The sequence below is a fragment of the Medicago sativa genome, chromosome 1, assembly GCF_051527215.1.
Source record: "Medicago sativa cultivar Bolivia chromosome 1, Bolivia_mono, whole genome shotgun sequence".
NCBI lineage: Eukaryota > Viridiplantae > Streptophyta > Magnoliopsida > Fabales > Fabaceae > Medicago > Medicago sativa.
The window spans coordinates 58,928,922-58,952,328 of record NC_140749.1 but is presented as its reverse complement, the minus strand read 5'-3'; the positions used below and the strand labels follow the sequence as shown (position 1 = coordinate 58,952,328).

Below are 23,407 nucleotides of genomic sequence, written 5' to 3'. Positions count from 1 at the left end.
ATGTTCTGGACCGGTCAGAAGACCACACGCTAACACATGGCCAACTTACACCGCGTTAAGGCTCCGCGCCTGAGGGAACACGCCAGCTTTGATGTGTAACGCCCTCCCTTTTATTTAATTATTTTTATTAAGTTAGAATTTATTTATGTGATTTAATTATTTATAAGAGGTGTTAGTATTTTATTACGTGGCATATTTCTATTATTTATTAGAATATGAAAATTATTAGTGTAAGTAGAATTGGGGGTTAGAATAGAAAGGAGATTAAGTTGTTGGGCCCAAATAGATTTAGAAAGAATAGAAAGGTTATAAATAGAGGAAGCTAGGTTGAGAGAATAGTTGACAACGTACGTTCAAGTTTTGGAGAAAAGAGGAGAAAAGCCAAGAGAAGAAGAGAAGAAGAGAGAGCTGTGATTTCTGCAAAATTAAGGTAAGGGTGAGACTAACTTGCTTTAATATTAAGTTGTAAATCATTAGATTACATCTAACAAAGTTGGGGAGAGTTTGTGAGATTAAGAGGATTAGGATTTGAGTGAAGAATTGAGGATTAATGGATGAAAATTGTTAGATTGATGTAGAAACTGTGAACAGTCCTTAGATAATCCGTAGAATGAATATTGGAATAGTTTTGAGGTTTAAAACATATGATTAGATGAGAATTCGGTGAGTTTAAGAATTAGGGTTTATGAGCGATTTTGATGATTAGATGATGAAGAACCGTAGAATTGATGAGAGAATCATGAACAAACCTTAGATATCCTATATGAATGTTATTAGAAGTAGTTTGATGGTTAGAAACATGAGAATGGATGAAAAGTTGAGATTCTGAGAAAAAGTGATTTTAAGTGTTTTTGAGAAATAAGTGATTCTAGGATAAGCTGTTTGATTTTTCAGTAAAACATGATAGGATTTGTCGAATAGAACGCGTAGGCGAAAACGGAATCGAATTCGGAGTAACGGTTAGGTTTTTACGGACGAAATGGTGAAACCGAAAAAATGGGACTGCATAGGGCTGCGTCGCAGGTGGGCTACTGCCTTCCCACGCCTGGGCGCAGTTTTCCACGCCTGAGCGCAGCAAGGCAGCCCCTCATGGGTGACTGCTTGTTGTGCTTTCGTTGCGTGCTGTCAGAACTTCGATTGTTGCGTTCTTGTGTCTTTTTCACCCGTTTTCGTGTTGAATTAGCTCTCGGTGTAAACATGAAAGTTGTAGATAATTGAGTTAGCTTGGAGTGACTAGAAAATTATGTGTAGATTTTGAGTTTTGATGAAAATAGTCCAAGTGGGTCTTCAGAAAACTTTAAGAAAACTTAGCATAACTAATCCCAAGTTAGTCCAAAAACTTATGGTTGGTTTCCCAACTTCAACTTAAGTATTATGGATTTAGTTGAGGTGTTTTATGAGTATTTGGCTTATGTCTCATTGATCAAACTTGATTTTCTTTTGAAGAATGTTTTGGACTTTGATATGAATGTAATTGATTAATGTATATGTGGTTATTGTTGTTGATATGTTGGAATACATTATGTGAGTATTGTATGATACATAATATTATGATGTTCTATGATGTTAAGTTGATATGTTTCATTTCTTATTGATGATATGATATTCTAGCACTGTTATATGCTGCAATTGTTGTTGTTTGTTGCTGCTGAATCTTAGTGAAGATGTATAAGTCGGTCTAAGTTGTCATGATTTAAGAAGTTGTCCATTTTAATGGAATTGTATAAGATGTTCACGTTGTTGTCCAAGTTGTAGGAAGATTGTGTCGTTGCATAGTCAGTGATGGGAGCTTAATGCCCGACAGGTTCTTTATGACCTTAGCGATGGGGGCTTAATGCCCGACAGGTTATTTATGACCTTAGCGATGGGGGCTTAATGCCCGATAGGTCCAAATATGACCTTAGCGAAGGGGGCTTAATGCCCTGGTGGTACCACATGCATATTGAAGTTGTCTAAGTTGTTGTTGAAGTTGTCTAAGTTGTTGTTGAAGTTGTTGTTGCATTGTAGAGTCGTCATAATTAATATTTGATGATGTATGCTGATGTTTATGAATTAGTAATTGATGTTATATGATGATGTTTACATCTATAATTAAGATGATATAAGATGAAGTGTATAACTAATGTAGGAGATTAATGATGCTAGTTAATGGAGTATAAGATATGTTAATGATGTTTAAGTTGTTGAATGTACTTTATATGATTTATATGTTTAATATTATTGTTTGAGAAATCTCACCCCCTTCTGCTTGAAAATGTTGCCCTTCGTATGGGTAACTTGCAGGTATTAAAGACTAGAAGTGTTCGTGAGTGGACTCCTCACTTGTGTCTAGGTGCTCTGATACGTAACGGGATGAGACTTACTTTCATATCTATTCCTTACGTGTCTTTTATGAACTTTTTATGAATAAGTATTGAACCAAATTATGAGATTTTCTGATAAGGCATGCGTGCCAAGACTTTATTCATGTCGAACTATTTCCGCTGCGTATTTCCAGACTTTTATGATGTTGAACCTGGAAGGATATTTATTAATATCTATTTTATGACTTTAAAGTAGTATATGACATTCCGTTTATGATTTAAATACTCTGATTTAATATGAAATTTTTATGTTGGGAAAACGGGGTGTTACGTGATGCACCACATCACATACAAGCATGTCCACACGCAAGGATAACGCTAAACATGTCATCTAACCGTCCCTAATCACACGTTGCATAACCCGGAGACGGTTATTCCCAACGCGCGCCTATATAAGGGTGACATTGCTTCACCCTCAAGGTATGATTCATTTTTCACAACACTTTCTACACACTCTTTCTCACTTCCATTACTGACTTGAGTGTTAGAGTGCTAACGTGCCTGCAGGCACCTTTCGTTCCACCGCAAAGATTCATCACCGTCGTACCAGAAACCGTTACTGTCATACCGGAGCACTTTTCGCCACTATTGCCACTCATTCATTCTAGCCGGACTGATCATTTGGCGCTAGAATAAGGGGATCGTTCGCTAACCGCTGCGGTCTAACGATCCTCCACCGTAATCGTTTTCTGTTACACACTCGTCCGCCGTAACCGTTTTCAGTTACACGTTCCTCCACCTCAACAGTTGACAGTTACTGCTCCCTTCTCCGAAGTAATGGTCGGAACTTGTAGGAGAGCCACCGTGAGTCGCTCCTCCACCGAGCAAGAATCATGTCGTGCGATTCATATCCTCCAAGATTGAACGATTCTGATTCTCGAACCGATGAATCCTAAAGGAAAAATGACAACAACGCTATCCCCTACGCTACGGTCAACGCTCGTCCTTATGCATCAATGAACGTAACACTCCTTCCTTCACCTCCTTCGCACTCGGAGGACGTTCCTCTGCCTCCACCACTCCTTCTGGTTACTCCACCGTCAGAAACGAACGAAATCTTGACGAATCTGGTGAACTTGCTCCAACAGCAGAATGATAGGCTTGAACGCGTGGAAAAAAATCAAGAGAAGATTCTAATGGAAATCACCACACAAATCAAAGAAGCTCAAAGGAACAAATGTCATACATCACTGGTGGCGGTAGACGACGCCGTTTCGATTTCGGCGAACTGCCAAAAAGGCGGCAAGAAGCCTCCTGATGACTCAGACAAAATAAATTGGGGTATTGTATTTATGTCAAAAATTGGGTTTCAATATCATTTCTCAAAAAAAAAAAAAATACATATGTTATCCCAAAATAAATGACCATTTTACTTTTCAAGTAATACTCCCTCCGTCCCATAATAACTGATCCATTTGCAAAAAAATATTGTCTCAGAAAAATTGATCCATTTCACTTTTCAATACAATATTAATTACTTTTTCCAATTATTACACTAATTAATACTACTTTCACCACTCCTAATTCAATATATTCTACTTTGCATTTATGATAAAGAAGAATGCACCAATAATTGATAAGGGCGCTCAAACCCATTTTTCTCTCTCTTTCACTTATACACTTTTTCTTAATAAGTGTGAAATGAGCCAAGGGCTCGGTTAAAATGGGAGGGGGGGAGTATTAATTAATTTTTTTTTCAATTTTACCTTTTAATTAATATATTTTCATCACTCTCATGTCAATATATTATACACTCAAAATAAATAAATAAATATATTCTACTATGCATTTATAATAATAAAATTACACCAATATATAATAAATGATAATTTAGTAAAATGTCACCATTTCTAATTTATTTATACATTTCTTAATAATCACTGCGGTCCTTATTATAAAAAAAATAAAAAATATTCCAAACAAAATTTCGGTCACATCTACAAGAAAATTTAACACCTTTTAAACTCCAGCTATTTTTTTTTTTTGAAATAACCTTTTAAACTCCAGCTATTGTTTAAAAGAATTTGTTATCCCTCGTTTAATATTTGTCTTTTTAACGTTAAGGAGCAGGCCCGGCTTTGGGGGAGTGCAAGGTGCTCAACCGGGCCGGACCTCCAAATGCTATGGGTCTTTTAAAAAAAATTAAGTGTAATACCTACCCCCACTTAAATAATATATATATATATATATATATATATATATATATATATATATATATATATATATATATAGGGTTTTGCTACAAGCCACCCTTTGATGGTGTCTTTTAGCAAGTCACACCTCAAGGTGTGATATCCACTTTTTAGTCATAACTTTGCTAAAAGACACCTTCATAAAAATTAGTTGGTGTCTTTTAACAAATGCCAATAGGATAACTTGCTAAAAGACTCCTTCACAAAAGGTGTCTTCTAGCAAAACCCATATATATATATATATATATATATATATATATATATATATATATATATATATATATATATATATGTTTCTTTCTTTTCTTTCTTCAGTACATGTTTGAGTTTTTTATAGACTATAGTTCTTCTTTCTGTACATAAATTTGATGTTACCAAACCACCCCCAATTTGTATAATCACTTAATTAGTCCATTTGGAAAGCTATTTCATCGAAAGAATCACAACAATCATTTTCTTCTTGTATAAACCATTCGTTTTCCCTTTCCCACAACGAAGTGACAAATCCAACCGACATCGTTATGTAAATTTCACATCTTTTTCACTTAATTCTTTTTTATTTCGTTTCATGTTTAAAACTTCTTCTGATTCTGATTTTTGTAATGAAGCTTAGTTACACACAAAAAATATGTTTTTATTTTACTAGGGGCTTATTATAAAAAGAGAGCCGAGCCTCCTATTTCATATGAACGACCCTGTTAAGGAGTGTACTTAATGTTTAACAATCTTCTATAAAAGTATATGTGTAAAACTGTTGAGAAAATTACAATAATTAATAATTATTAATTTTGATGTTTTTTATTTTTCTCTTATAATAAAAAGTAAAAACAGAATAGAGCGTGCGTGGATAATTCATTGTGGAGTAATCAACGGCAACTTACACGCAGGGACAAATAAGAAAAAGACGAAAATGTACAGGGCAAATGAAATTTGGCAAGTTATGTTGACAAGGGCAGAAGCGGAAATTGCAGAAGTTGCATGCAAATGCGAAACTCGTATATTAAGGACGCAGTCTGAGGACGCTTGGCATAAAGATCGTCATATGCCAGTTTGCCACCTTTTTCCCGCTCCATTATTTTCATTAAGGTAAGGTTAACCGAGTCAATATCCTCTCCATTTGTTTTCCTCTCCATTTCCTCCATTTAGAGAGATAAAGACACAAAAAAAATAAAAAATAATTAATGATGATGAGACACATTTAATGATAGAACCCACCACCTATTTTTTGTGTCTATCTCTCTCCAAATTGCATCTTCCATTTATTTTTATAAATGGAGAGGATCTTAACCCAGGTTAACCGGTGCTCCCGAAGCACTGATTAAGAAAACAAATGTAGTAAAAATTGCATTGGAACTTATATTGTCAACTCCTCAAAAACATAAAAAGTATTATTTTCATTTTAAAATTTCTTTTTTTAAGTTTCTTAACCTGTGCCCCGGAGCACCGGTTAACATACCCTTTTAATTAAACACTTTTTTTTACTAAATAATTTTAATGATATATAACTTTTTCTATAAAAATTAGCTAATATATTTTTTATATGAATAAATAGGTAATTAATTTAATTCCTTTGACCGTTTAAGATTGGTAAAATTATAAAATGTTTTTCACTACCAAAAAAAAATTATAAAATGTTTTTGAATTCAATGAATATTCACTATAAAATTAGTCCATTGAAGACAAGTTCAACCACTATTGCTCAAAATAAATCAAGTATCTGTACTCAAATGGTTATACATTTTATGTAAGATCAAATTGATTAAGAGTTCTTTGTTTTGGTTCTCCACTAAACTCTAGATTAATGAGAGATTAAGAGTGTTAATATGCCAACCCAACCCCAACAAACACCTCAGTTCTTTGTTTTGGTTCTTTGTCTTTATTAGTCTTAGTCTAACGTTGTAGAAAAAGCAAAAGAAGAAAAAAGACAAAACAAGGCAACGGAACATGCATGAATTTTGGTGCTAATTAACATCATCTAAAAGTGAATTTCATGCATGATTCTACCTTGTGGTAAAGTTGGCATTTCTTGTCCATATTCTTAAAGGGGTTGTCTTATCTTATATCAAAATGTGTAATGGTGAATGGAATTGTTGTACATTGAGAAGTGGTTCAAAAACATCTTCATCAATGAAGCTCTTTTTGTCTATGGTTCCTCTCATCTTAGTTGCAGTTGTGGGAATTGTTTCTATACTGAGTCCTAGACAGAGAGAAGAGATTGTTGATTTGAGATCTCAAGCGGTGCAAGTGGAAGTGAATAGTACTCACATTGCTTTCAATCATTCTTCTTCAACACTTCCTTTTCAGGCAATACAAACATTTCAACAATCTGTAAGTACTCTTTTTCTTCACCGTTTCTGTGATTGGTTTTCAACTTCTGTTTATTCTCTTTACTAAATAATCTAACTTAACATGCACTGTTAACTATGCAACTTTTTTAACACTAAAAAACTAAGTAACTTTTGATAAATTTCTTATTTTTAATTTCTTAATATGTAACTTAAACCAATGCTTAATTAGCATACATAACCTTTGTAATATTCGTTTAACTCCACTTGCTTTTTCAATGAATAATTTGAGAAGAGATTTCCAGAGCTAAATTATTTAATTGCTACCTCAAAAAGAGTTAACCTTTTTAGTCTTTAACTACCTTTTTCAATATTCAATTGAATATTGTGCAGTGCTATTGCTTAATTCTCTCTTTTTTATTTTTCATGTGCCTCTTTTCTAATTAAGGATTTATATTTCAGGGAGTAATTTGGAGATATATTCATAATTATACTACATGTTATATGTTACTGTATCCAGAATTGAAATTTAATTCTAAATATTTATTGTACCAAAGAAAGAAATCTTACTATTTAAATCATTGACTAATGTTAATGACTCATCTGTGTTGAACAGAATGAAGCTGAAGTTCTCAACATCTCCAAACCTTGGCTCAACAGTACTGTTCCATTGAATGAAACTTATGCAGCTCATCCAAGATTGAAGCAACAAAGAAAGTTCAGCATCTTAGATAGAACAGAAGCCGGTCTGTTAAATGCTCGAGCTGCTATTAGAGAAGCCAGCTATAGGAATCAAACACAAGATCCAGACTATGTTCCAATAGGTCCAATGTATTGGAATGCAAAGGCATTTCACAGGTACATTAATTCGCAATCTATTTAGACTTTACACCACTACCACGTCTATCTCTAGGGACGAAATTGCTTGTTATAATTTCGTTTGGTAAAAGCCTATGAGTTGCCTTGACTTTAAAATTTGGGAAAGAAAAAGTATTTCGGAGCCTTTTACAGTTTTGCCAAACAAAATTATAAGAGTCTTCATCTATAGAGACGTACTAGTGATATGGAGTCTATGTGGATTGTCTCATCTTCTTTTAACATGTCACATGATATTGTCTAACGACTGAATTTAACGAATGGACTATTTGATAGACGTATTACAATTTCAGGGATGAATTTGCTTATTCGCACTATATTTTTAACTTACGAAGCATCAAACTTTTCCTGTTCTTCACATTAGACAGTTACAGATATGCATTTAATATCATATTAACCATGACCTCTTTACAAAATTGCCATGATTGACAGGAGCTACTTAGAAATGGAGAAACAGTTCAAAGTATTCGTCTACGAAGAAGGGGAACCTCCAGTTTTTCACAACGGACCTTGCAAAAGCATATACTCCATGGAAGGGAACTTCATCCATGCTATTGAATTGAATGACCAATTTAGAACTAAAGATCCTCAGAAAGCACATGTCTATTTCCTTCCATTCAGTGTGGTAATGTTGGTCCGATTCGTTTATTTAAGGGACTCTCGTGACTTTGGACCTATAAGAAAAACTGTCACGGATTATATCAATGTCATTGCAGGAAAATATCCATATTGGAATAGAAGCCTTGGAGCCGATCATTTCATGCTAGCATGCCATGACTGGGTGAGTGCCTCACTACTAATTGATAAAGTTTTAATTATGTTATTGGTACAAGCAACGAAGTATCCACCAACTTTTGTCGATGACAAATCTTCATTGGAGAACCTGGTTGGCAACCTTTAGTTGAGTCTCCCCTCGTAACCGTGCTTAAGAGACCAGGGTTCAATTTTATTTGGATGAATGTAATGTTGGTAAATAACAAGAACAAACACTTTGACAAATGAATAATGTTATACTAATTTGTCAAATATTTTTCTTGTGTTTAATTTCAGGGGCCAGAGACTTCATTCTCAGTACCTTACCTCCACAAGAACTCCATTCGTGTACTATGCAATGCCAACACCTCGGAAAGATTCAACCCTGCAAAAGATGTTTCATTCCCTGAAATCAATCTCCAAACAGGTTCAATCAACGGTTTTCTCGGTGGACCGTCAGCATCTAAACGTCCGATTTTAGCTTTCTTTGCAGGAGGACTTCATGGTCATATAAGAGCCATTCTTCTGGAGCATTGGGAAAACAACAAAGATCATGATATCATGATTCAAAAATATCTTCCAAAGGGTGTTTCTTACTATGAAATGCTGAGAAAGAGCAAGTTCTGTCTCTGCCCTAGTGGTTATGAGGTGGCTAGTCCAAGGATAGTTGAGGCAATTTACACAGGCTGTGTTCCTGTGCTTATTTCAGATCATTATGTTCCTCCATTTAGCGATGTTTTGAATTGGAAGTCTTTTTCTGTTGAGATTTCGGTTGAAAATATTCCTAAGTTGAAGGATATTTTGATGAGAATTTCTCCAACACAGTATATAAGAATGCAGAGAAGAGTTGTACAGATTAGGAGACATTTTGAGGTACATTCTCCACCAAAGAGGTTTGATGTGTTTCATATGATACTTCATTCTGTGTGGCTTAGAAGATTGAACTTCAGAGTTCATGATGATCAATAAATAAATTCTCCTATGTCCTAATTGTGACCATGTTTGACAATTTGCTTCATACAGTTGGTGTCACATTGCCAATGTAATATGGAATGATTCTATCTATTTACATAATGTATATCATGTATGAAAACTAGTATTATGGAAATTGTGCAGTTAGTCCTTTAATTGTTGCACCAAACACTGATATTTGCTGCAGGCAGACATGAAAGAAAGTTATGGTTTATGTTCAAGCTCAAACTATTCAAATTAAAGAACAGCATAGCTTGAAAGGTTAATATGAGAAGAACACGCCTATTTTACTAAAAGCATATATCCATGTTATTTAATGTATAGTTACTGCTGGCTTACCACTTGATATGAAGCTTGTACACAATTTGTTGAAATTTGATGGATATTTATAGTGTTCTGATAAATATTAAATAGTTAAGTATCAGAGAAAACTACAATACTCTAAAGTTTTTAAATATATTTAGATTGTTTAATAATGCCTAGATAACTGGTAGCTTATAAGATTTTTCAACACTATAATTTGTTGATTTAATGTTAATAATATTCTGCACTTCATTATATCTCTCTTCAAATAATATTTTGACAGATAAATATTAGTATATGTTTTTATAGTATTTTCTTATCACCAAAGATTAAATACCAAAGTTTGAATTCAAATCATTTACTTATTGTCCCCGTGAGCTTAGCTCAGTTGATAAGGACAATGCATAATATATGCAAGATCTCGGGTTCAAACCCCGGACACCACCAAAAAAAAATCATTTACTTATTTCAACTCTTTTAACTTTTATCTTAATCTAGTTGAACTATTTAACCCCTTATTTTTGTATAAGTTTAATTAGTATTGTGTTTTCTCCTCTCCTAATTTCTATGTTACTAAATACCATTTCCTATACTAAATACAAAATTCATCCATTTCCTACTAGAGAACTAAGGAAAGAAAATCAATGAATCTTGTTAACCTTTTCTCAACTCAGGGCCTTGTCTTTCAATGTAGGAAAAACAATACCTTTAATGTACGGAATGTAGTCCAATAGACTTTAAAAAGAGTGAACCAAGTGTCAACAAAGAAAGTGAGCCAAATGTCACCACCAAATAGCATTTCATAGCATCGTGTTCCATGTCCTCAACATGGTTGCCACGTGTCAACCAACCGACCTTTCCTGCCAGGTGGTGCATTTTCTATACTCACGTGTCACTCACCCTTTCATTTCATCATCAGTCATCATATTCTCGAATAATATATAACCTTAAGCACTAGCACCATTCATATATTTATATTATATGTACAGGCTCTATACTACAACATAACTTAATAAACAAGCTCACTCATTTCAATCTTATCTTACTCGAAAAGAAACAGAAACACGCAACAAAAACAACTTCTTCAAAATTCAATGGCATCAAGACAACCAAGACACGTTGAAGAAATCAGTGTAACAAAAGAACACGGTCTGAATGCTCAACAACATGATCAGGACAAGCCCGGTGTAATTGGGTCTGTGATGAAAGCTGTTCATGACACCTACGAGAATGCAAGAGAAGCTGTAGTTGGCAAAAGGGAGTCAACAACAGAAGTCCATGTTTTCGACAACGACGATCGACTTGCTGGTGGTGAAGTTAGAGACATATCAGCCAACCAATCACGTGGTGTCTATGACTCTGCAGCTCAGAAAGCAAAGGAAACAAAAGACGCAACAATGCAGAAAACTAATGAGTATGCAGGTTATGCAGGAGAGAAAGCAAGGGAAGCTAAGGACAAAGCTGGGGAGTACAAAGACTATACTGCAGAAAAGGCGAAGGAAGGGAAAGATGCTACCATGAATAAGATGGGTGAGTATAAGGATTATACGGCTGAGAAGGCGAAAGAAGGGAAGGATAATACAGCGTGCAAGATTGGTGAGATGAAAGACTCTGCTGTTGATGCGGCGAAACGGGCTATGGGTTACTTGGGTGACAAGAAAGAGGAAACTAAGCAGAAAACTGCAGAGACAGCAGAAGCTGCTAAACAAAAAACTGCTGAGACAGCAGAAGCTGCTAAGCAGAAAACTGCAGAGACCACTGAGGCTGCTAAACAGAAGACAGTAGAAGCAAAAGACAAGACCAAGGTATCTTCAATTTGTTCACTACAAAAAAAACTTATATATTTAACAAATTTGAATTTATGGTAGTATGTTTTTGATGTTTGAGATATTTATTGATTTTTGGTTGTGGAATTTGGACATGGATAATGCAGGAAATGATGAGTGAAGCAGATAAAGAGGCAAGGAGGAAACTGGATGGTGGAAATTTTGGAGGTAAAGGGTTTGGAGAGGAAACTTGGAGGCGTGGAAATGAGGGGGTGATCAGAACGAAAGATACTCGAACCGGGGCGGTGGCGGAAAGGCTGAAAGCGGCGGATCAGATGACCGGTCAGACATTCAATGATGTGGGACCTTTGGATGATGAAGGGGTTACTCGTGTGGGACTTCTTGATATTAAAAAGAAGTGATTTGTAGTATATCATGTTTTATGAATGATGTGATGAATCATGAAACTTGTTTGTTTAGCTTTTGGTTGGTTTGTTAAGTTTATATGGAAACAGAATACTATTTGGTTTTCTTTTCTCTTCATATATGTATCTAGTGTTTTGATATGGATTGTATGAAACATTTACAAAAAATAAATTATGTGTTTGGGATTTAGGTTAATGTATAAGTCAGTGTTTCTATTTTGAAGTCCAATGGCGAGGACCTGACTTAACAATTCTTGTGTGGCCCTTTAGCACAAGTAAATTAAAGGGGCTTTTAGTCAACAAGGGCTATGATACCTTGGTCAACCTAAAGCCCCTTTAATAGAAATGCAATTGCTATTTAGCAGAGATAGAGAAAAATGGTATAATAAGATTAACAAATGAAACAAGTAGATTAACAGTTCATGCTTTTTATCCTCTACCATTTTAGATGAAGAACAAAACAACCAGTAAAGTTTTATCTTTTTCTTCATCTTTCGCTCTTGCTCTTTAAAGGCTTTACAATGAACCAAGTTCCAAGGGTTTAGTCACTGTGTTGAGTCATACCATTTGAATCACTACTCATGGAGGTTGAATGAGGGTGAGGAGTGAATTCCAGATTGTGAGATTGCTGCAAGTGGTGGGCAAGAGAGATGAAGAAGAGTGAAAAAAAAATCATGTGTTGAGTGTCTATGATAAAAGCATGTTCCTTATTAAATCTAATGGTCAGAAAAAACTTTCCCATGGTGGGAAACAAGTATCCTTTCCCATACTAAATGCCACCCAATAATCTCTCCATCTCACAATAATTATCTCTTTAGCATTTTTTCCTTATCTCAAAATAATTGTCATTTTACAATACTAATGCATCATTTATTAATTTTTTCCATTGTCATACCCTTTTTAATGAATTTCATTCAACTTAACTACTCCATTAACTACAATTAATAAGGGTATCTTAGTAAATGATATTGATTTTACCATTGAAATCAACACAATTAATCATTTTCTTAATAATCGTGCACAAACCTTAAACGACTATAATTTAGAGACGAATGGAGTATATCTTACAAATTGAGAATATGACTTTCCAAAAACAATGTTGACTTTCATTAGGGGTGGCAAAACCGGCCCAATCTGTTGGGTCGGTCTGTTTAGCTCGCTATTTTTGACGAGTTGAGTCGAAGTTTTTAACTCGTTGTCTATAGATGGCTCGTTTCGCTTAAATTGTTGAAAAAATGGGGCGAACTTGTGGCAGGGTGGGTCGGTCTGCTTAACTCGTTTTTCTTTTTTCTTTTAGACTTATTTTTATCTTTTTGGATTTTTTTTTTTTGGATTTATTTTGGTTGTTGGATTTGTTTTATGTTGGCATATTTTCATTATTTTGCTATTAAGTATGATTTTGAATTCAACAATTTATTAATTCTCTTGTTTTTTTGCCACAAATTTATTCGTTGGATATTCTTTTATATTTTTTATGATAAAAGCAACATAATTTTTTGTAACAATTAACTTGTAAAAAAAAAATTAAAAAAAGTTGTTTTTTCCCTTTAAAAACAAAGTTTTTTGTTTGGCGGACCGGTCCGTCAACTCGTTTGTCCGCCATTAAACGGGGCGGGGTGAGATTTTGGACTCGGCCACCAAATTTGACTCAGTTCGTCTCGTCTCGTTTTAAACGGGCTTACACGAAGCGAGCATAAACGGGGCGTACGGGTCCGCTTTGCCATCCCTAACTTTCATATTGATATGCGGAGGAGATTAAAATTAAAGATGAGTGCTAGCAACACTCTCTTTTGGACACTCTCTCTAACACTCACTCTCTCATTGGGTTAAATCAATGTGGGTCATACACTTTGGAAATGAAACTCACATAAAGTGGTGAGACATACATTGATCTTATCCAATAAAAGAGTGAGTGTTAGAGAGAGTATCCAAAAGAGAGTGTTGCTAGCATTCCTCGGAACCATTGTCATGGATACATACACATGAATTGATTCCGTGTTTAGACATTGGGTCCAAGCAGAATCGTTCTCTATAGATTATATGATTCCATGTAATCTTGAAATCATTGAATCAAGGATGGTTAAACTCGGTGGTTTGTTTTTTATTTATTTATTTTTTAGAAAAATATCCATTTTTCATTTTTTTAAAAAACCACTTTTGTCATTTTTAAGTGTTAGTTTAGAATTTTTATAAAAATGATTTTATCAAAAAATAGATTATTTTTACTCAAACATAAAAAGCTATTAGTATTGGAAAATAAAAAATAGAAAAATTGCATTGAGAAATGGTGGAAAGTTTCATCTTTTTAAAAGTCAAAAAATAGTTGATTTTAATGCAAACTTACTACGAAAACTTGATCTCAGAGTCAAATCTAAAAGAAAAAAACGCTCTCTTCTCTCTCCTAACAACCAAACCGCCTTCATCTTCTTCAATCCTCCCATCCCAAAATCCAGACCTTTACTACAAGATGTAGCCATATTGATGGTGGTGGGGAGCTAGGCCTTCACGGCGGCTTCACCAACACGCACCAGCAGGGGTTGTCGGTTCACGTTGCTCTCGACTAGGGATGGAAATGGGCTAGGCCGGGCCGGGCTTTGTAAGGCCTAAGCCTGGCCTGCTTCAAAAATTATAGGCCTGAGCCTGGCCTATTACCCGTCATAGGCTCATTTTTAAGGCCTGATTTGGCCTTTTTAAAGGTCTGATGAAGCCTGAAAGCCTATTTAAAAGCCTATTTTACACTAAAGTCTAGCAACATCTATAAGCCTACTACTAAATAGGCCAAAACATATGAAGGCCTAAAACACACGAATATGTGTGCTACTAAATAACGAAATCTTACGAATGTCTAATCACACAACTATATGTGGTACTAAATAACTAAATCATATGAAGGGTTGAGTTTATGAAAAAATCTTCAACAATATCAATAATGAAAGATATATTATATATAAAAAGCTTAATAGGCCGGCCTGACAGGCTTAATAGGCTTTTTTCTAAGCCTTAGCCTGGCCTATTTAAGTAAATAGGCTTTATATAAAGCTTGAGCCTGGCCTTTTTATTAAACGAGCTGGGCCGAGCTAGGCTTTAAATAGGCTAGACCGTAGGCCCCTGTCGGGCGGCCTGGCCCGTTCCCACCCCTACTCTCGACATCACCACCTCTCCTTCCCGATGAATTCAAAAGCCCCCCTTTTCAACCCTCGCCGCCGGCGATGGGTGGTTTGTTGCGAGCTTCATCTCCGGTGTTCTCTTGCTCCAGATCTACTCTTGGTTCGTCGTCGTTCTTTGTGTTCGTTGCCGTACACAAGTTGGTGTTCTTGAGTTGTTGCTAGCTGGGGTTTAGAAGCAAAGGACGGACTGCTCTCCCTCGTCGGATGTTTGGGGGTTGAGGTCGTCGCTGGCGCCGCCGCTTTTCGGGTGGCTTTTTGTTTCTGACAGCTGTTTGTGCTTTCTGTTTTGTTTGTGTGCTATGATGTACTGTTTGGTTGTTGTTTTTGTGTTGTTTTCAGGAAGATGAAGTTGGTGGTGGTTTGATCCGGATCTTGGTTTAATGTTAATCTTAAATCTGGATTTTCTTGATTTAGGATCTGGTTACAAAAAAGTTCTGTTTCATTTGTGTGGATTTGATTCGACAGATGTTGCTCGAAAGACTTTGGTGCGTAGTCGCTCCGTGTTGGCGGTAGTAGTCTTTAATCGCACCTTCAGAACTGTTTCATCCGTCATTGGTTGTGCCGTTGGCGGACTGTGTCCGTCATTTGTTCGTGATATGGACTTCGATTTGATTGATTTGGCCCGAAGGGCGCTTTTGGCTAGGTGAAGTTTTTATTAATAAGAGTAAGGAAGAATAATTGAAAAATAATATAATCGACAAATTAATCCACTTGAGTTGGTTGGTTGGTGGTGACGCGTGTTCCTCCGATGATATGTTTGATTCTCTTTGATACCAATTTAGATGGAATAGTTTAATTTAGTTTATATATATAATCGACAAATTATACTCTATCATCCTCAACGATGGGTCTTCACCATTTAAGATCCAGTACCTAATATGTACTCCATTGAGGGAGAAAACATTTGGGGGTCTTCTAAGACCTAGAGTTAAGACTCTCAATTTTTAAGTGGATCCCACAATACTTTTTATTAAAATAATATGTTAATGTTGAAATGTAGATGATGAAGAGTTATTTGTGAGACCTATTTAAACCTTTTGTTAGAGTGTCTGAATGACTGAATACTTATTAAATAATGTTATTAAAAAATTATAAAAGAATGGTGTGTTCACGTGCTCAAAATTGAGGGTCTCCGTCAAAACCAGAAAATGGGCAGTAAAATATGAACATTAAATACCAAATTAAAAATAAAAAGAGTGAACCATCAAATTCGTCCCTGAATTTTCACGGGTCGGCCAAATTCATCCCTCAATTATGCGAAATATCAACTTAGTCCCTGAATTTGTCAGACGTCCATCAAAAAGGTCCCTCCATCCAAGTGCTCCGTTAGCCATGCTGATTTGTCGCCCTGCATGTTGTGTTGTCTTGTACGTGTGGCAAGAAGGAAGCCACGTGTTCAAGGACTAATTTGATTGATTTGGAAAAAGTTCAGTTTTCACTTTTCAGTTTATTTTTTCTGCTTTTCCCATTTTGCCCCTGCATTACCCATACCTTCTTCACATTTCAGTCAGAAACATCAAAAACGTCCTTGACCGTTCTCCTTCCCGCTAAAACTTTCTCCATTCTCACCCCTCCAAAATCATCATCATCTCCGGCGATTCTGACGTTTTTGAAGTTTCTGTGTTCGGTTGTGATTAAAGGTAACCCCTTTCCTGTTATTTATCAAGTTTATGTGTTTGTATTCACCCTGTTTTTGTCCGTTTTTAAGTTTTAAGTTTTGGTCATTTTGTTTATTTTGTTTCTGTGATCGTTGATGCTTGTCTTGTTCTTTGTTTGTGTTTGTTGCGTTTTAGAGACAGTTGTTTTGATTATTCGTTTCAGGGTTGCTAATATTTAGGCTTATTTGAATTATGCCCCATAGTTGGGTTTCTTTTTGCTTAACTTGCCGTTTAAGACTTATGACTTGTTAATGCCCCATAGTTAGGTTGCTTTTGCCTATGTAATTTCTCAGACTTATGACTTATGACCTATGACTTTTGCCTATGTAATATTTCAGTTTCAATTTGTGTGTTCTGCCTTTTTTAGTTTATTTTGTACACATATGTTTCAAGGATCAATTTGATATCTGATTAAACAATTCACGGACTTATTTGATGGTTTTTTAATATAACGTAGGGATCTATTTGATAGATAGAGAAATAATTCAGGGACTAATTTGATGGTAATATTATTACAGAAAGATTACATTTCTTAATCATCTTCAACCTCTTTTCATTAGTTAAACAAACCTTTGGCAGAGGGCAAGCATAGAATGGCCTTCCTGGGTTTTTGAAGTATTGGATTTTCTAACAACACAAATTCTAGGACACCAACATTCAAGCACTCTCACAACACCATTAAACTTGGAGCTTGAAGATGAAGCTCGACTTTCATAACTGGTTTTTCCCATATTCCCACCCCCATCATTTCAGATTCAATTTCAATAGTTTTGCTTCAAGAAATTTTAAGGATTATGGCTTTCAGATTCAATACGAAAAAATAGGGTTTGAAGTTTTTTGAATTGGGGCAGAACTGGACCACTTATTATTGGAGGAAATTTTGGTGATTTTAGAGTGTAGATTGCAGATTGTGTAATTAGGGTTCCAATTTTATACAATTGGGGAAGAGCCGTTGGGGAAGAAAAGAGCCATTTGGGAAGAAAGCCAAACCATTTTCTGCAAATCAATCAATTTAGTCCTTCAAAATGTTTGTTATTATTGGCCAAATTAGTCTCTGCCTACGTGGCGTCTGACATGTGAGAGGTTAACGGCCACGTCAGCCCCGTTAACGCTCCGTTTGAACAGAAGGACTAACTTGATTGACATTTAACAAATTCAGGGATTAAATTGATATTTCGCATAATTAAGGGACGAAGTTGGCCGATGACGAAGTTGATGATTCAGTCAAATAAAAACAAATGAAAGCCTGCATAAGTAAAACTTTTATTTTTGACACTCCGAACCCTTTCATTTATCTTTTCACGATTTTGTTCCACCTATTTCTACTTGGTGTGCTTTGAATCTTCTTCGCGCCGTTCCTGCTATCTCACTTTCAGGGTCAGTCAACTCCTTGCCGCTATCCGAGATTGACTACCTATCACTTATGAGGTTTGTTTTCCTCTCCGTAAACCAAATTTCAAAGAGAAGAGATGGCTGGGCAATCGAACCATGAACTTTCACTCTTTTCATCAGAGGAGGTATGGATGAATGATAATTGCCATATACAACTATGTTGTTATTCACATTGTTTCAGATTATTAATATATTAATTTTTTTTTTCTCAACTAGCTTGAGTTCATCGCTGAAGACGAGATTGTGGACATCGTGACTAATCTCAAAATGGATCCTCTCTGTCTCATCTCTGTAAGCAATTACTCATATCTCAAACACATCAACATTAGTTCTTATTTAGACACACATTTGTATTATGTTATTTAGGTTTTTTTAATGACAATTGCAGGGAGATTTCGGTCCATTTACTCCGCAGATTGTTACTCAAGTACCGCTTTGGTTGGCAATTGCTCTCAGGAAGAGAGGCAAGTGCTCCATTGTCCCTCCTCAATGGATGACTGTTGGTAAGCTTCCTTTCTTATTTTTTTCCCCACAAAACGGTTTACAATTGCAGTTTTTGTTACATAATGTTGTGAAAAATTAGGGATAAATGTGGTTGATTTGTGGAGTAGAATTTAAAACCTTCTGCAATCTAACAATCGGAATGTTTTAGTTGGTGGATAAGGCCATACATTTTTGTTCCAATTACTTTTATGTTATCTTTGTATTTATTTTTTATTCAAGGCCCTTTAACTGCAAGCATATGTCAGTATTCTCAAATTACTGCAATAAGCATAATTGGATTTTAGGAAACCACTTTTGTTTTGCAATGTGCGATTTAGTACAAAATGTTGTCAAATAACGTAGTGAAGTTTGAACAAATCGTTGTTTTCTAGATTGACAACACTAGCTTGTATTTTAATTCTGATTTGGGCCTAGGTATTCAACTATTTGTTGTTGTTTTTTTGTTTAAAACTATTGTTTTATTTTTCTTGTTTTTGCTTATGACTATTAATCAGCTGGTTCTTTTAAATTTTTCTGTCCTTTCGGTGGTCTACATGTGGACAGTAGTACTTAGATGCTTTGATCTTTTTCCAGTTTAAAATTTGTTAGTTTGAGTAATAAAGACTTAATATTTCTCCATAACATCTGTTTGTAACTAGATAAGTTGACACAAGTGTTGGAGGCAGAGCGAAACTCCCAAGAGATGTCGGAGCATTTGCCATTTCATTATGTAGAAATTTCAAGACTTCTTTTTGACCAGTAAGTTTAGAGACAAATGATATCTTACTCTGTTTTTACTCAATATCTTATTTTACTATGTTAACTAATACCTTCTATTTTTTATTTTTAGTGCACGTGACAACATTCCTGATGCATACATGGTGAGTTCAAAGAAGTTTAACTTTCCAGAAATTTCCAGAAATATACCGCAGGATTTTTCTTCTGATGCTTAGCTTATTTCTCTTGTGAAGGTGAGGTCTCTAATTGAGGACATCAGAGATGTAAGGTTTCATAAAGTTGAAACTGACTTGGAGGCATTAAATGGTCGTACAATAGCTGTGAAGGTAAAGTCTCGAATCTTTTTGGCGGTACAGTGGTTGTGAATGTCTGGATTGCAGCTGTGATTTGACGTTTTTTTTATATATAAGGATTTAATTTTATTAGTGTTGTGTTTTTTATTTTTAGTTGCTTTTAAGATTTCAAACTAGTATAGTAATTACCCGTATTTGATTTGATTACAAAACATATTTCAAGTTAAACTATGTCACAATTAAATCTCCTTTTTGTATAAACCATTATTTACACTTGAATAGAAGGCAAGCGGGCAACAAGTTGCGCCGCTAGACCTTTTTGGATGGCAAAACCAATCCTCGTAAACACAACATTCATGGACCTAGGAGACATGACATTGCTATGCATGACCTTTTAAACTCTATGTAGAAGGTCAACAGCCTCGTAAACTTGATTTTGGTCTATTCTGGAAGAGGTAGGTTTAGGTTCTGTAGTTAAATTGTCTCATCTCATTTATGCTCCTGCTACCAGATTATTTTAAAGAAAGTTCCACTGTAATTAAATATGATAAAACAAAAGGTGCAAAGGACATAAAAGTTTGGTGATTAGCTTAGCCCAAGAATCAAATCCTCTGCATTCTGCATCCAGAATAGATTAGATTCTGAATCTTATAGTTTTATGCTCCATATCTCTTTCATATATTAGGACATTTTAAACTGAATGTGACAGAACTCGTAAAATCAAGATAATTAAACTGTATTTTATTGAATGATAATGGTGAGCTCAAAGGCTCTACAATATGGTGGAATAACAGAAATGAAAGGATAAACCAGAGTATGAACACTCCTACCAGGGCACAATGCTCCTAACCAGAGAGAAATCTCTCCTAACCATCTTTCTAACAATATTTCTCAATGCCTTACTCACTCCCCTGCCCTCTCTTTTATAATAGAAATATCCCTAAAATCAAGGAAATATCTCAACTGACTCTATTTGGGCCAAGGCCTAAACACAGAGTCCTATAAGAATGCAAGCCTCAAGACAATTTTATCTCTAAAAAAAAGTGTCACTAGGTGATAGAGACATTGAGTTAATGCCAAAGTTTACATTTGATAGGTCAGTTTATGTTGTTAAGAGGTTAATCTGTTAATTATTTGTTAAGAGTTAGTTGTTTTTTTTTAACAAGGTTAAGAGTTAGTAGTTACGTAATTAGGTGATAAGGGACGCTGCCTATAAATATCTGGGATCCCCAGAGAGCGATCTATCATGTCATTTGTATAGACTTTGGGCCTTTTGGTGTTTGGAGAGTCTAGAGTCTCTCGAACAGGGGCGGAGCCACGTTAAGCTATATGTGGGCTTGTGCCCCCACTAATTTTTGAAAGTTTCTTCATGCATTAGATATATACACACACTAATACACATATTATATATTTATGTATAATATTTACTAAAGAAAGTTTTACCAACCATTCCTAAAGATGTTATGGAGCCTTTAAACAAAAACGCTTGGCTGCATCTCTCAACACCTTCTGTTGTGTTGGTTTCATTTTCCTAATAATTAATGTATGATGATTATGTAATGTTATATTATGGAAAACTTGAAGGTTTTGAATCAAAATGTGTTATTAATCTTTCTATTAAAATTACAAAAACAAACCTTAATTTTTATTAAGCATTTTGATTTTTAAATGTGTCTTTAGTTGGTTAAGCTAATCTTTATATATATTTTTCACTAATCAATTTGGTCTATACAATTAATAACAAATGAAACATTTGAAGATGTGCTCATAGTTTTGATAAAATTCAAATATTTTAGTGATAACACATCACATATTTAGAGACCAAAATGACTACTTTAAATTGGTATCGGCCTCTAAATTAGTATTGTACATCGACGTCTATATTGTTTAAGATCCAAATTATTTAAGATGATGGTTATGCTACAAATTTATATATATAGTGCCCCCACTATTCAAAGTTTCTGGCTACGCCACTGCTCTCGAATACTCCATGAATCATTTCGTCAACAGGGATCTTCTCTAATTTCTTGATAATTTCCTGATTTTTTAAGTTCTATTCCTTTTTTTTAGAGTGTTTTGGCGTGTGACGGAAAATTTGGCTGGAAAATACATGCTGTTGGTCTTGTTACATATCTGTTCATTTCTCTGCTGACATTTTACATCATAATTCTTGGTATGTTGCAGATTAAAAATTTATCTGCAATGGAAGTGAATATTGTTCGCCCATTTATTGGGAGAGCTTTACAAGCATTTTACAAGCATGATAGTCCAGACTTGAACCCAGACCCAGAGAGAGTTTCGGATAGACGACCACAAGTTGCCCACAATGCCCCAAGAGTATGTTTGTTTGATATACTCATGTTTCATGCACTAAAAATTAAACATTTACTTATCTGCCATGTACTTTTTGTGCGAGTTTAATTAACTATACGTCAATAGCATAAACATGTTTTACAGAGACGTTCAATCATATTCCACTGTCTTGTCATGTCAAAATGTGTTCTTTCAGAAAATGTTAACTAAATTGTGATTATATAGATGTCTACATGAAACTTGTTCACACTATGATTGTAAAGTTATTTAAATTTTATTTATACTCGATTTCTGCAAAGGTATAGATACATTTTCACTGGCCCACTCATTTTTTACATCCAAAGATGTAAAAATTCAATATAATTAATTTTAAATGATGAAAGACAAAAATGTTTTGGTCTATCATATATATATTCTTCCAAATGGAATGGTTTTCATGCAGCTTGTATTTGCTTTTGCAGAGGCAACTACGAAGATAATTATGTATAACTTGTTTGGCAAGAAGGCTTCTAATTTGCTAAATCTGACTTGCTTCAAAGTTACATCTGTACTTAAGAAGTTCATCGACTCCCATGTACTTCTCAAATAGGTAGCTTGTGACTTTAGTTGAATCTTCTGAGACCAGCGTTCTCTCCAAATCTTCAGATACAACGCACTTCATAGGGATTTAACATAGTTGACCCCTTTTCAATTTTATGTAGTATGAGATATAAACCTTGTGTGCGATGTAAACAATTATATGAAGGAGAGAAGTCGCTACTGTTTATTATTGAATTGAAGTGCAACAAGTTTCCATTTCCAATTTATGGACTAGAAGGTAAATACATATTTATTTTTCACAACTATGTAAGTTCATCACACAACCAGCAATAAACCTGGTCCAGACTCCAGACCTTGCTGATTAGCCTTGTGACAATGTCTCTAACAAAGTTGAACATGTTTTCTCTGCTCAAGAATACCACAATTTAGTTTTCCAAAACCAAGAATGCTACAAATCAAAAGGCAACATCAAACATTAACGAATCAGTTAAATTGATAACATCTTCAGGCTTCACCGCTTCATGATGCTAAATTTAACAGGTTGATTTTATCCTATATAATGTAAATTATCCAAAAACACACAAATAATGACAAAAATACTTAAGGTATCATTGAAGATGCACCATTATTTAGAAATTGTTATTTGTTCCAATTAGTAGCTCCAACCTCTATGGTTAATACAGATCCTCGAGAATCTCTATTTTCTAGTTCTAGATAAAAAAAAAATACTCGCAAAGGAAAAAAAAAAAAAAAACTAAGGGTCCGTTTGGTTCGAAATTTTTGGAGGGAATGGATGAAATGTTTTAAATTTTGTGTTTGGTTCAATTTTTACGAGGAGAGTGGAGCAGAATTTCTCCTATACGAAGAAAGCTATGAACATAAAATTGG

The 23,407-nt window shown here is 34.9% G+C and overlaps 3 protein-coding genes across 4 annotated transcripts; all 3 read left to right on the top strand.

Annotated features, from left to right (window-relative positions):
• The first annotated feature begins 6,482 nt into the window (after positions 1-6,482).
• Positions 6,483-9,662, top strand: LOC146955840 (putative glycosyltransferase At5g03795). The gene is made up of 4 exons (XM_085724138.1): positions 6,483-6,883; positions 7,457-7,698; positions 8,149-8,497; positions 8,767-9,662. The coding sequence occupies exons 1-4, from the start codon at positions 6,623-6,625 to the stop codon at positions 9,436-9,438; spliced, it is 1,524 nt and encodes a 507-aa protein (XP_085580264.1). The 5' UTR covers positions 6,483-6,622; the 3' UTR covers positions 9,439-9,662.
• Positions 9,663-10,719: 1,057 nt separating this feature from the next.
• LOC146955839 (uncharacterized) lies at positions 10,720-12,053 on the top strand. 2 transcript variants are annotated; one of them, XM_085724129.1, is made up of 3 exons: positions 10,747-11,449; positions 11,483-11,549; positions 11,678-12,053. In XM_085724129.1, exons 1-3 carry the CDS (start codon positions 10,839-10,841, stop codon positions 11,930-11,932), a joined length of 933 nt encoding a protein of 310 aa, XP_085580255.1. In that variant the 5' UTR covers positions 10,747-10,838; the 3' UTR covers positions 11,933-12,053. The 2 variants fall into 2 exon arrangements, with proteins under 2 accessions (XP_085580245.1, XP_085580255.1); XM_085724119.1 differs by having other exon boundaries at positions 10,720-11,549.
• Positions 12,054-18,016: 5,963 nt separating this feature from the next.
• Positions 18,017-22,795, top strand: LOC146955838 (DNA replication complex GINS protein PSF2-like). The gene is made up of 8 exons (XM_085724244.1): positions 18,017-18,277; positions 18,369-18,443; positions 18,541-18,655; positions 19,295-19,394; positions 19,486-19,516; positions 19,607-19,699; positions 21,851-22,003; positions 22,441-22,795. The coding sequence occupies exons 1-8, from the start codon at positions 18,230-18,232 to the stop codon at positions 22,456-22,458; spliced, it is 633 nt and encodes a 210-aa protein (XP_085580370.1). The 5' UTR covers positions 18,017-18,229; the 3' UTR covers positions 22,459-22,795.
• Positions 22,796-23,407: the final 612 nt, after the last annotated feature.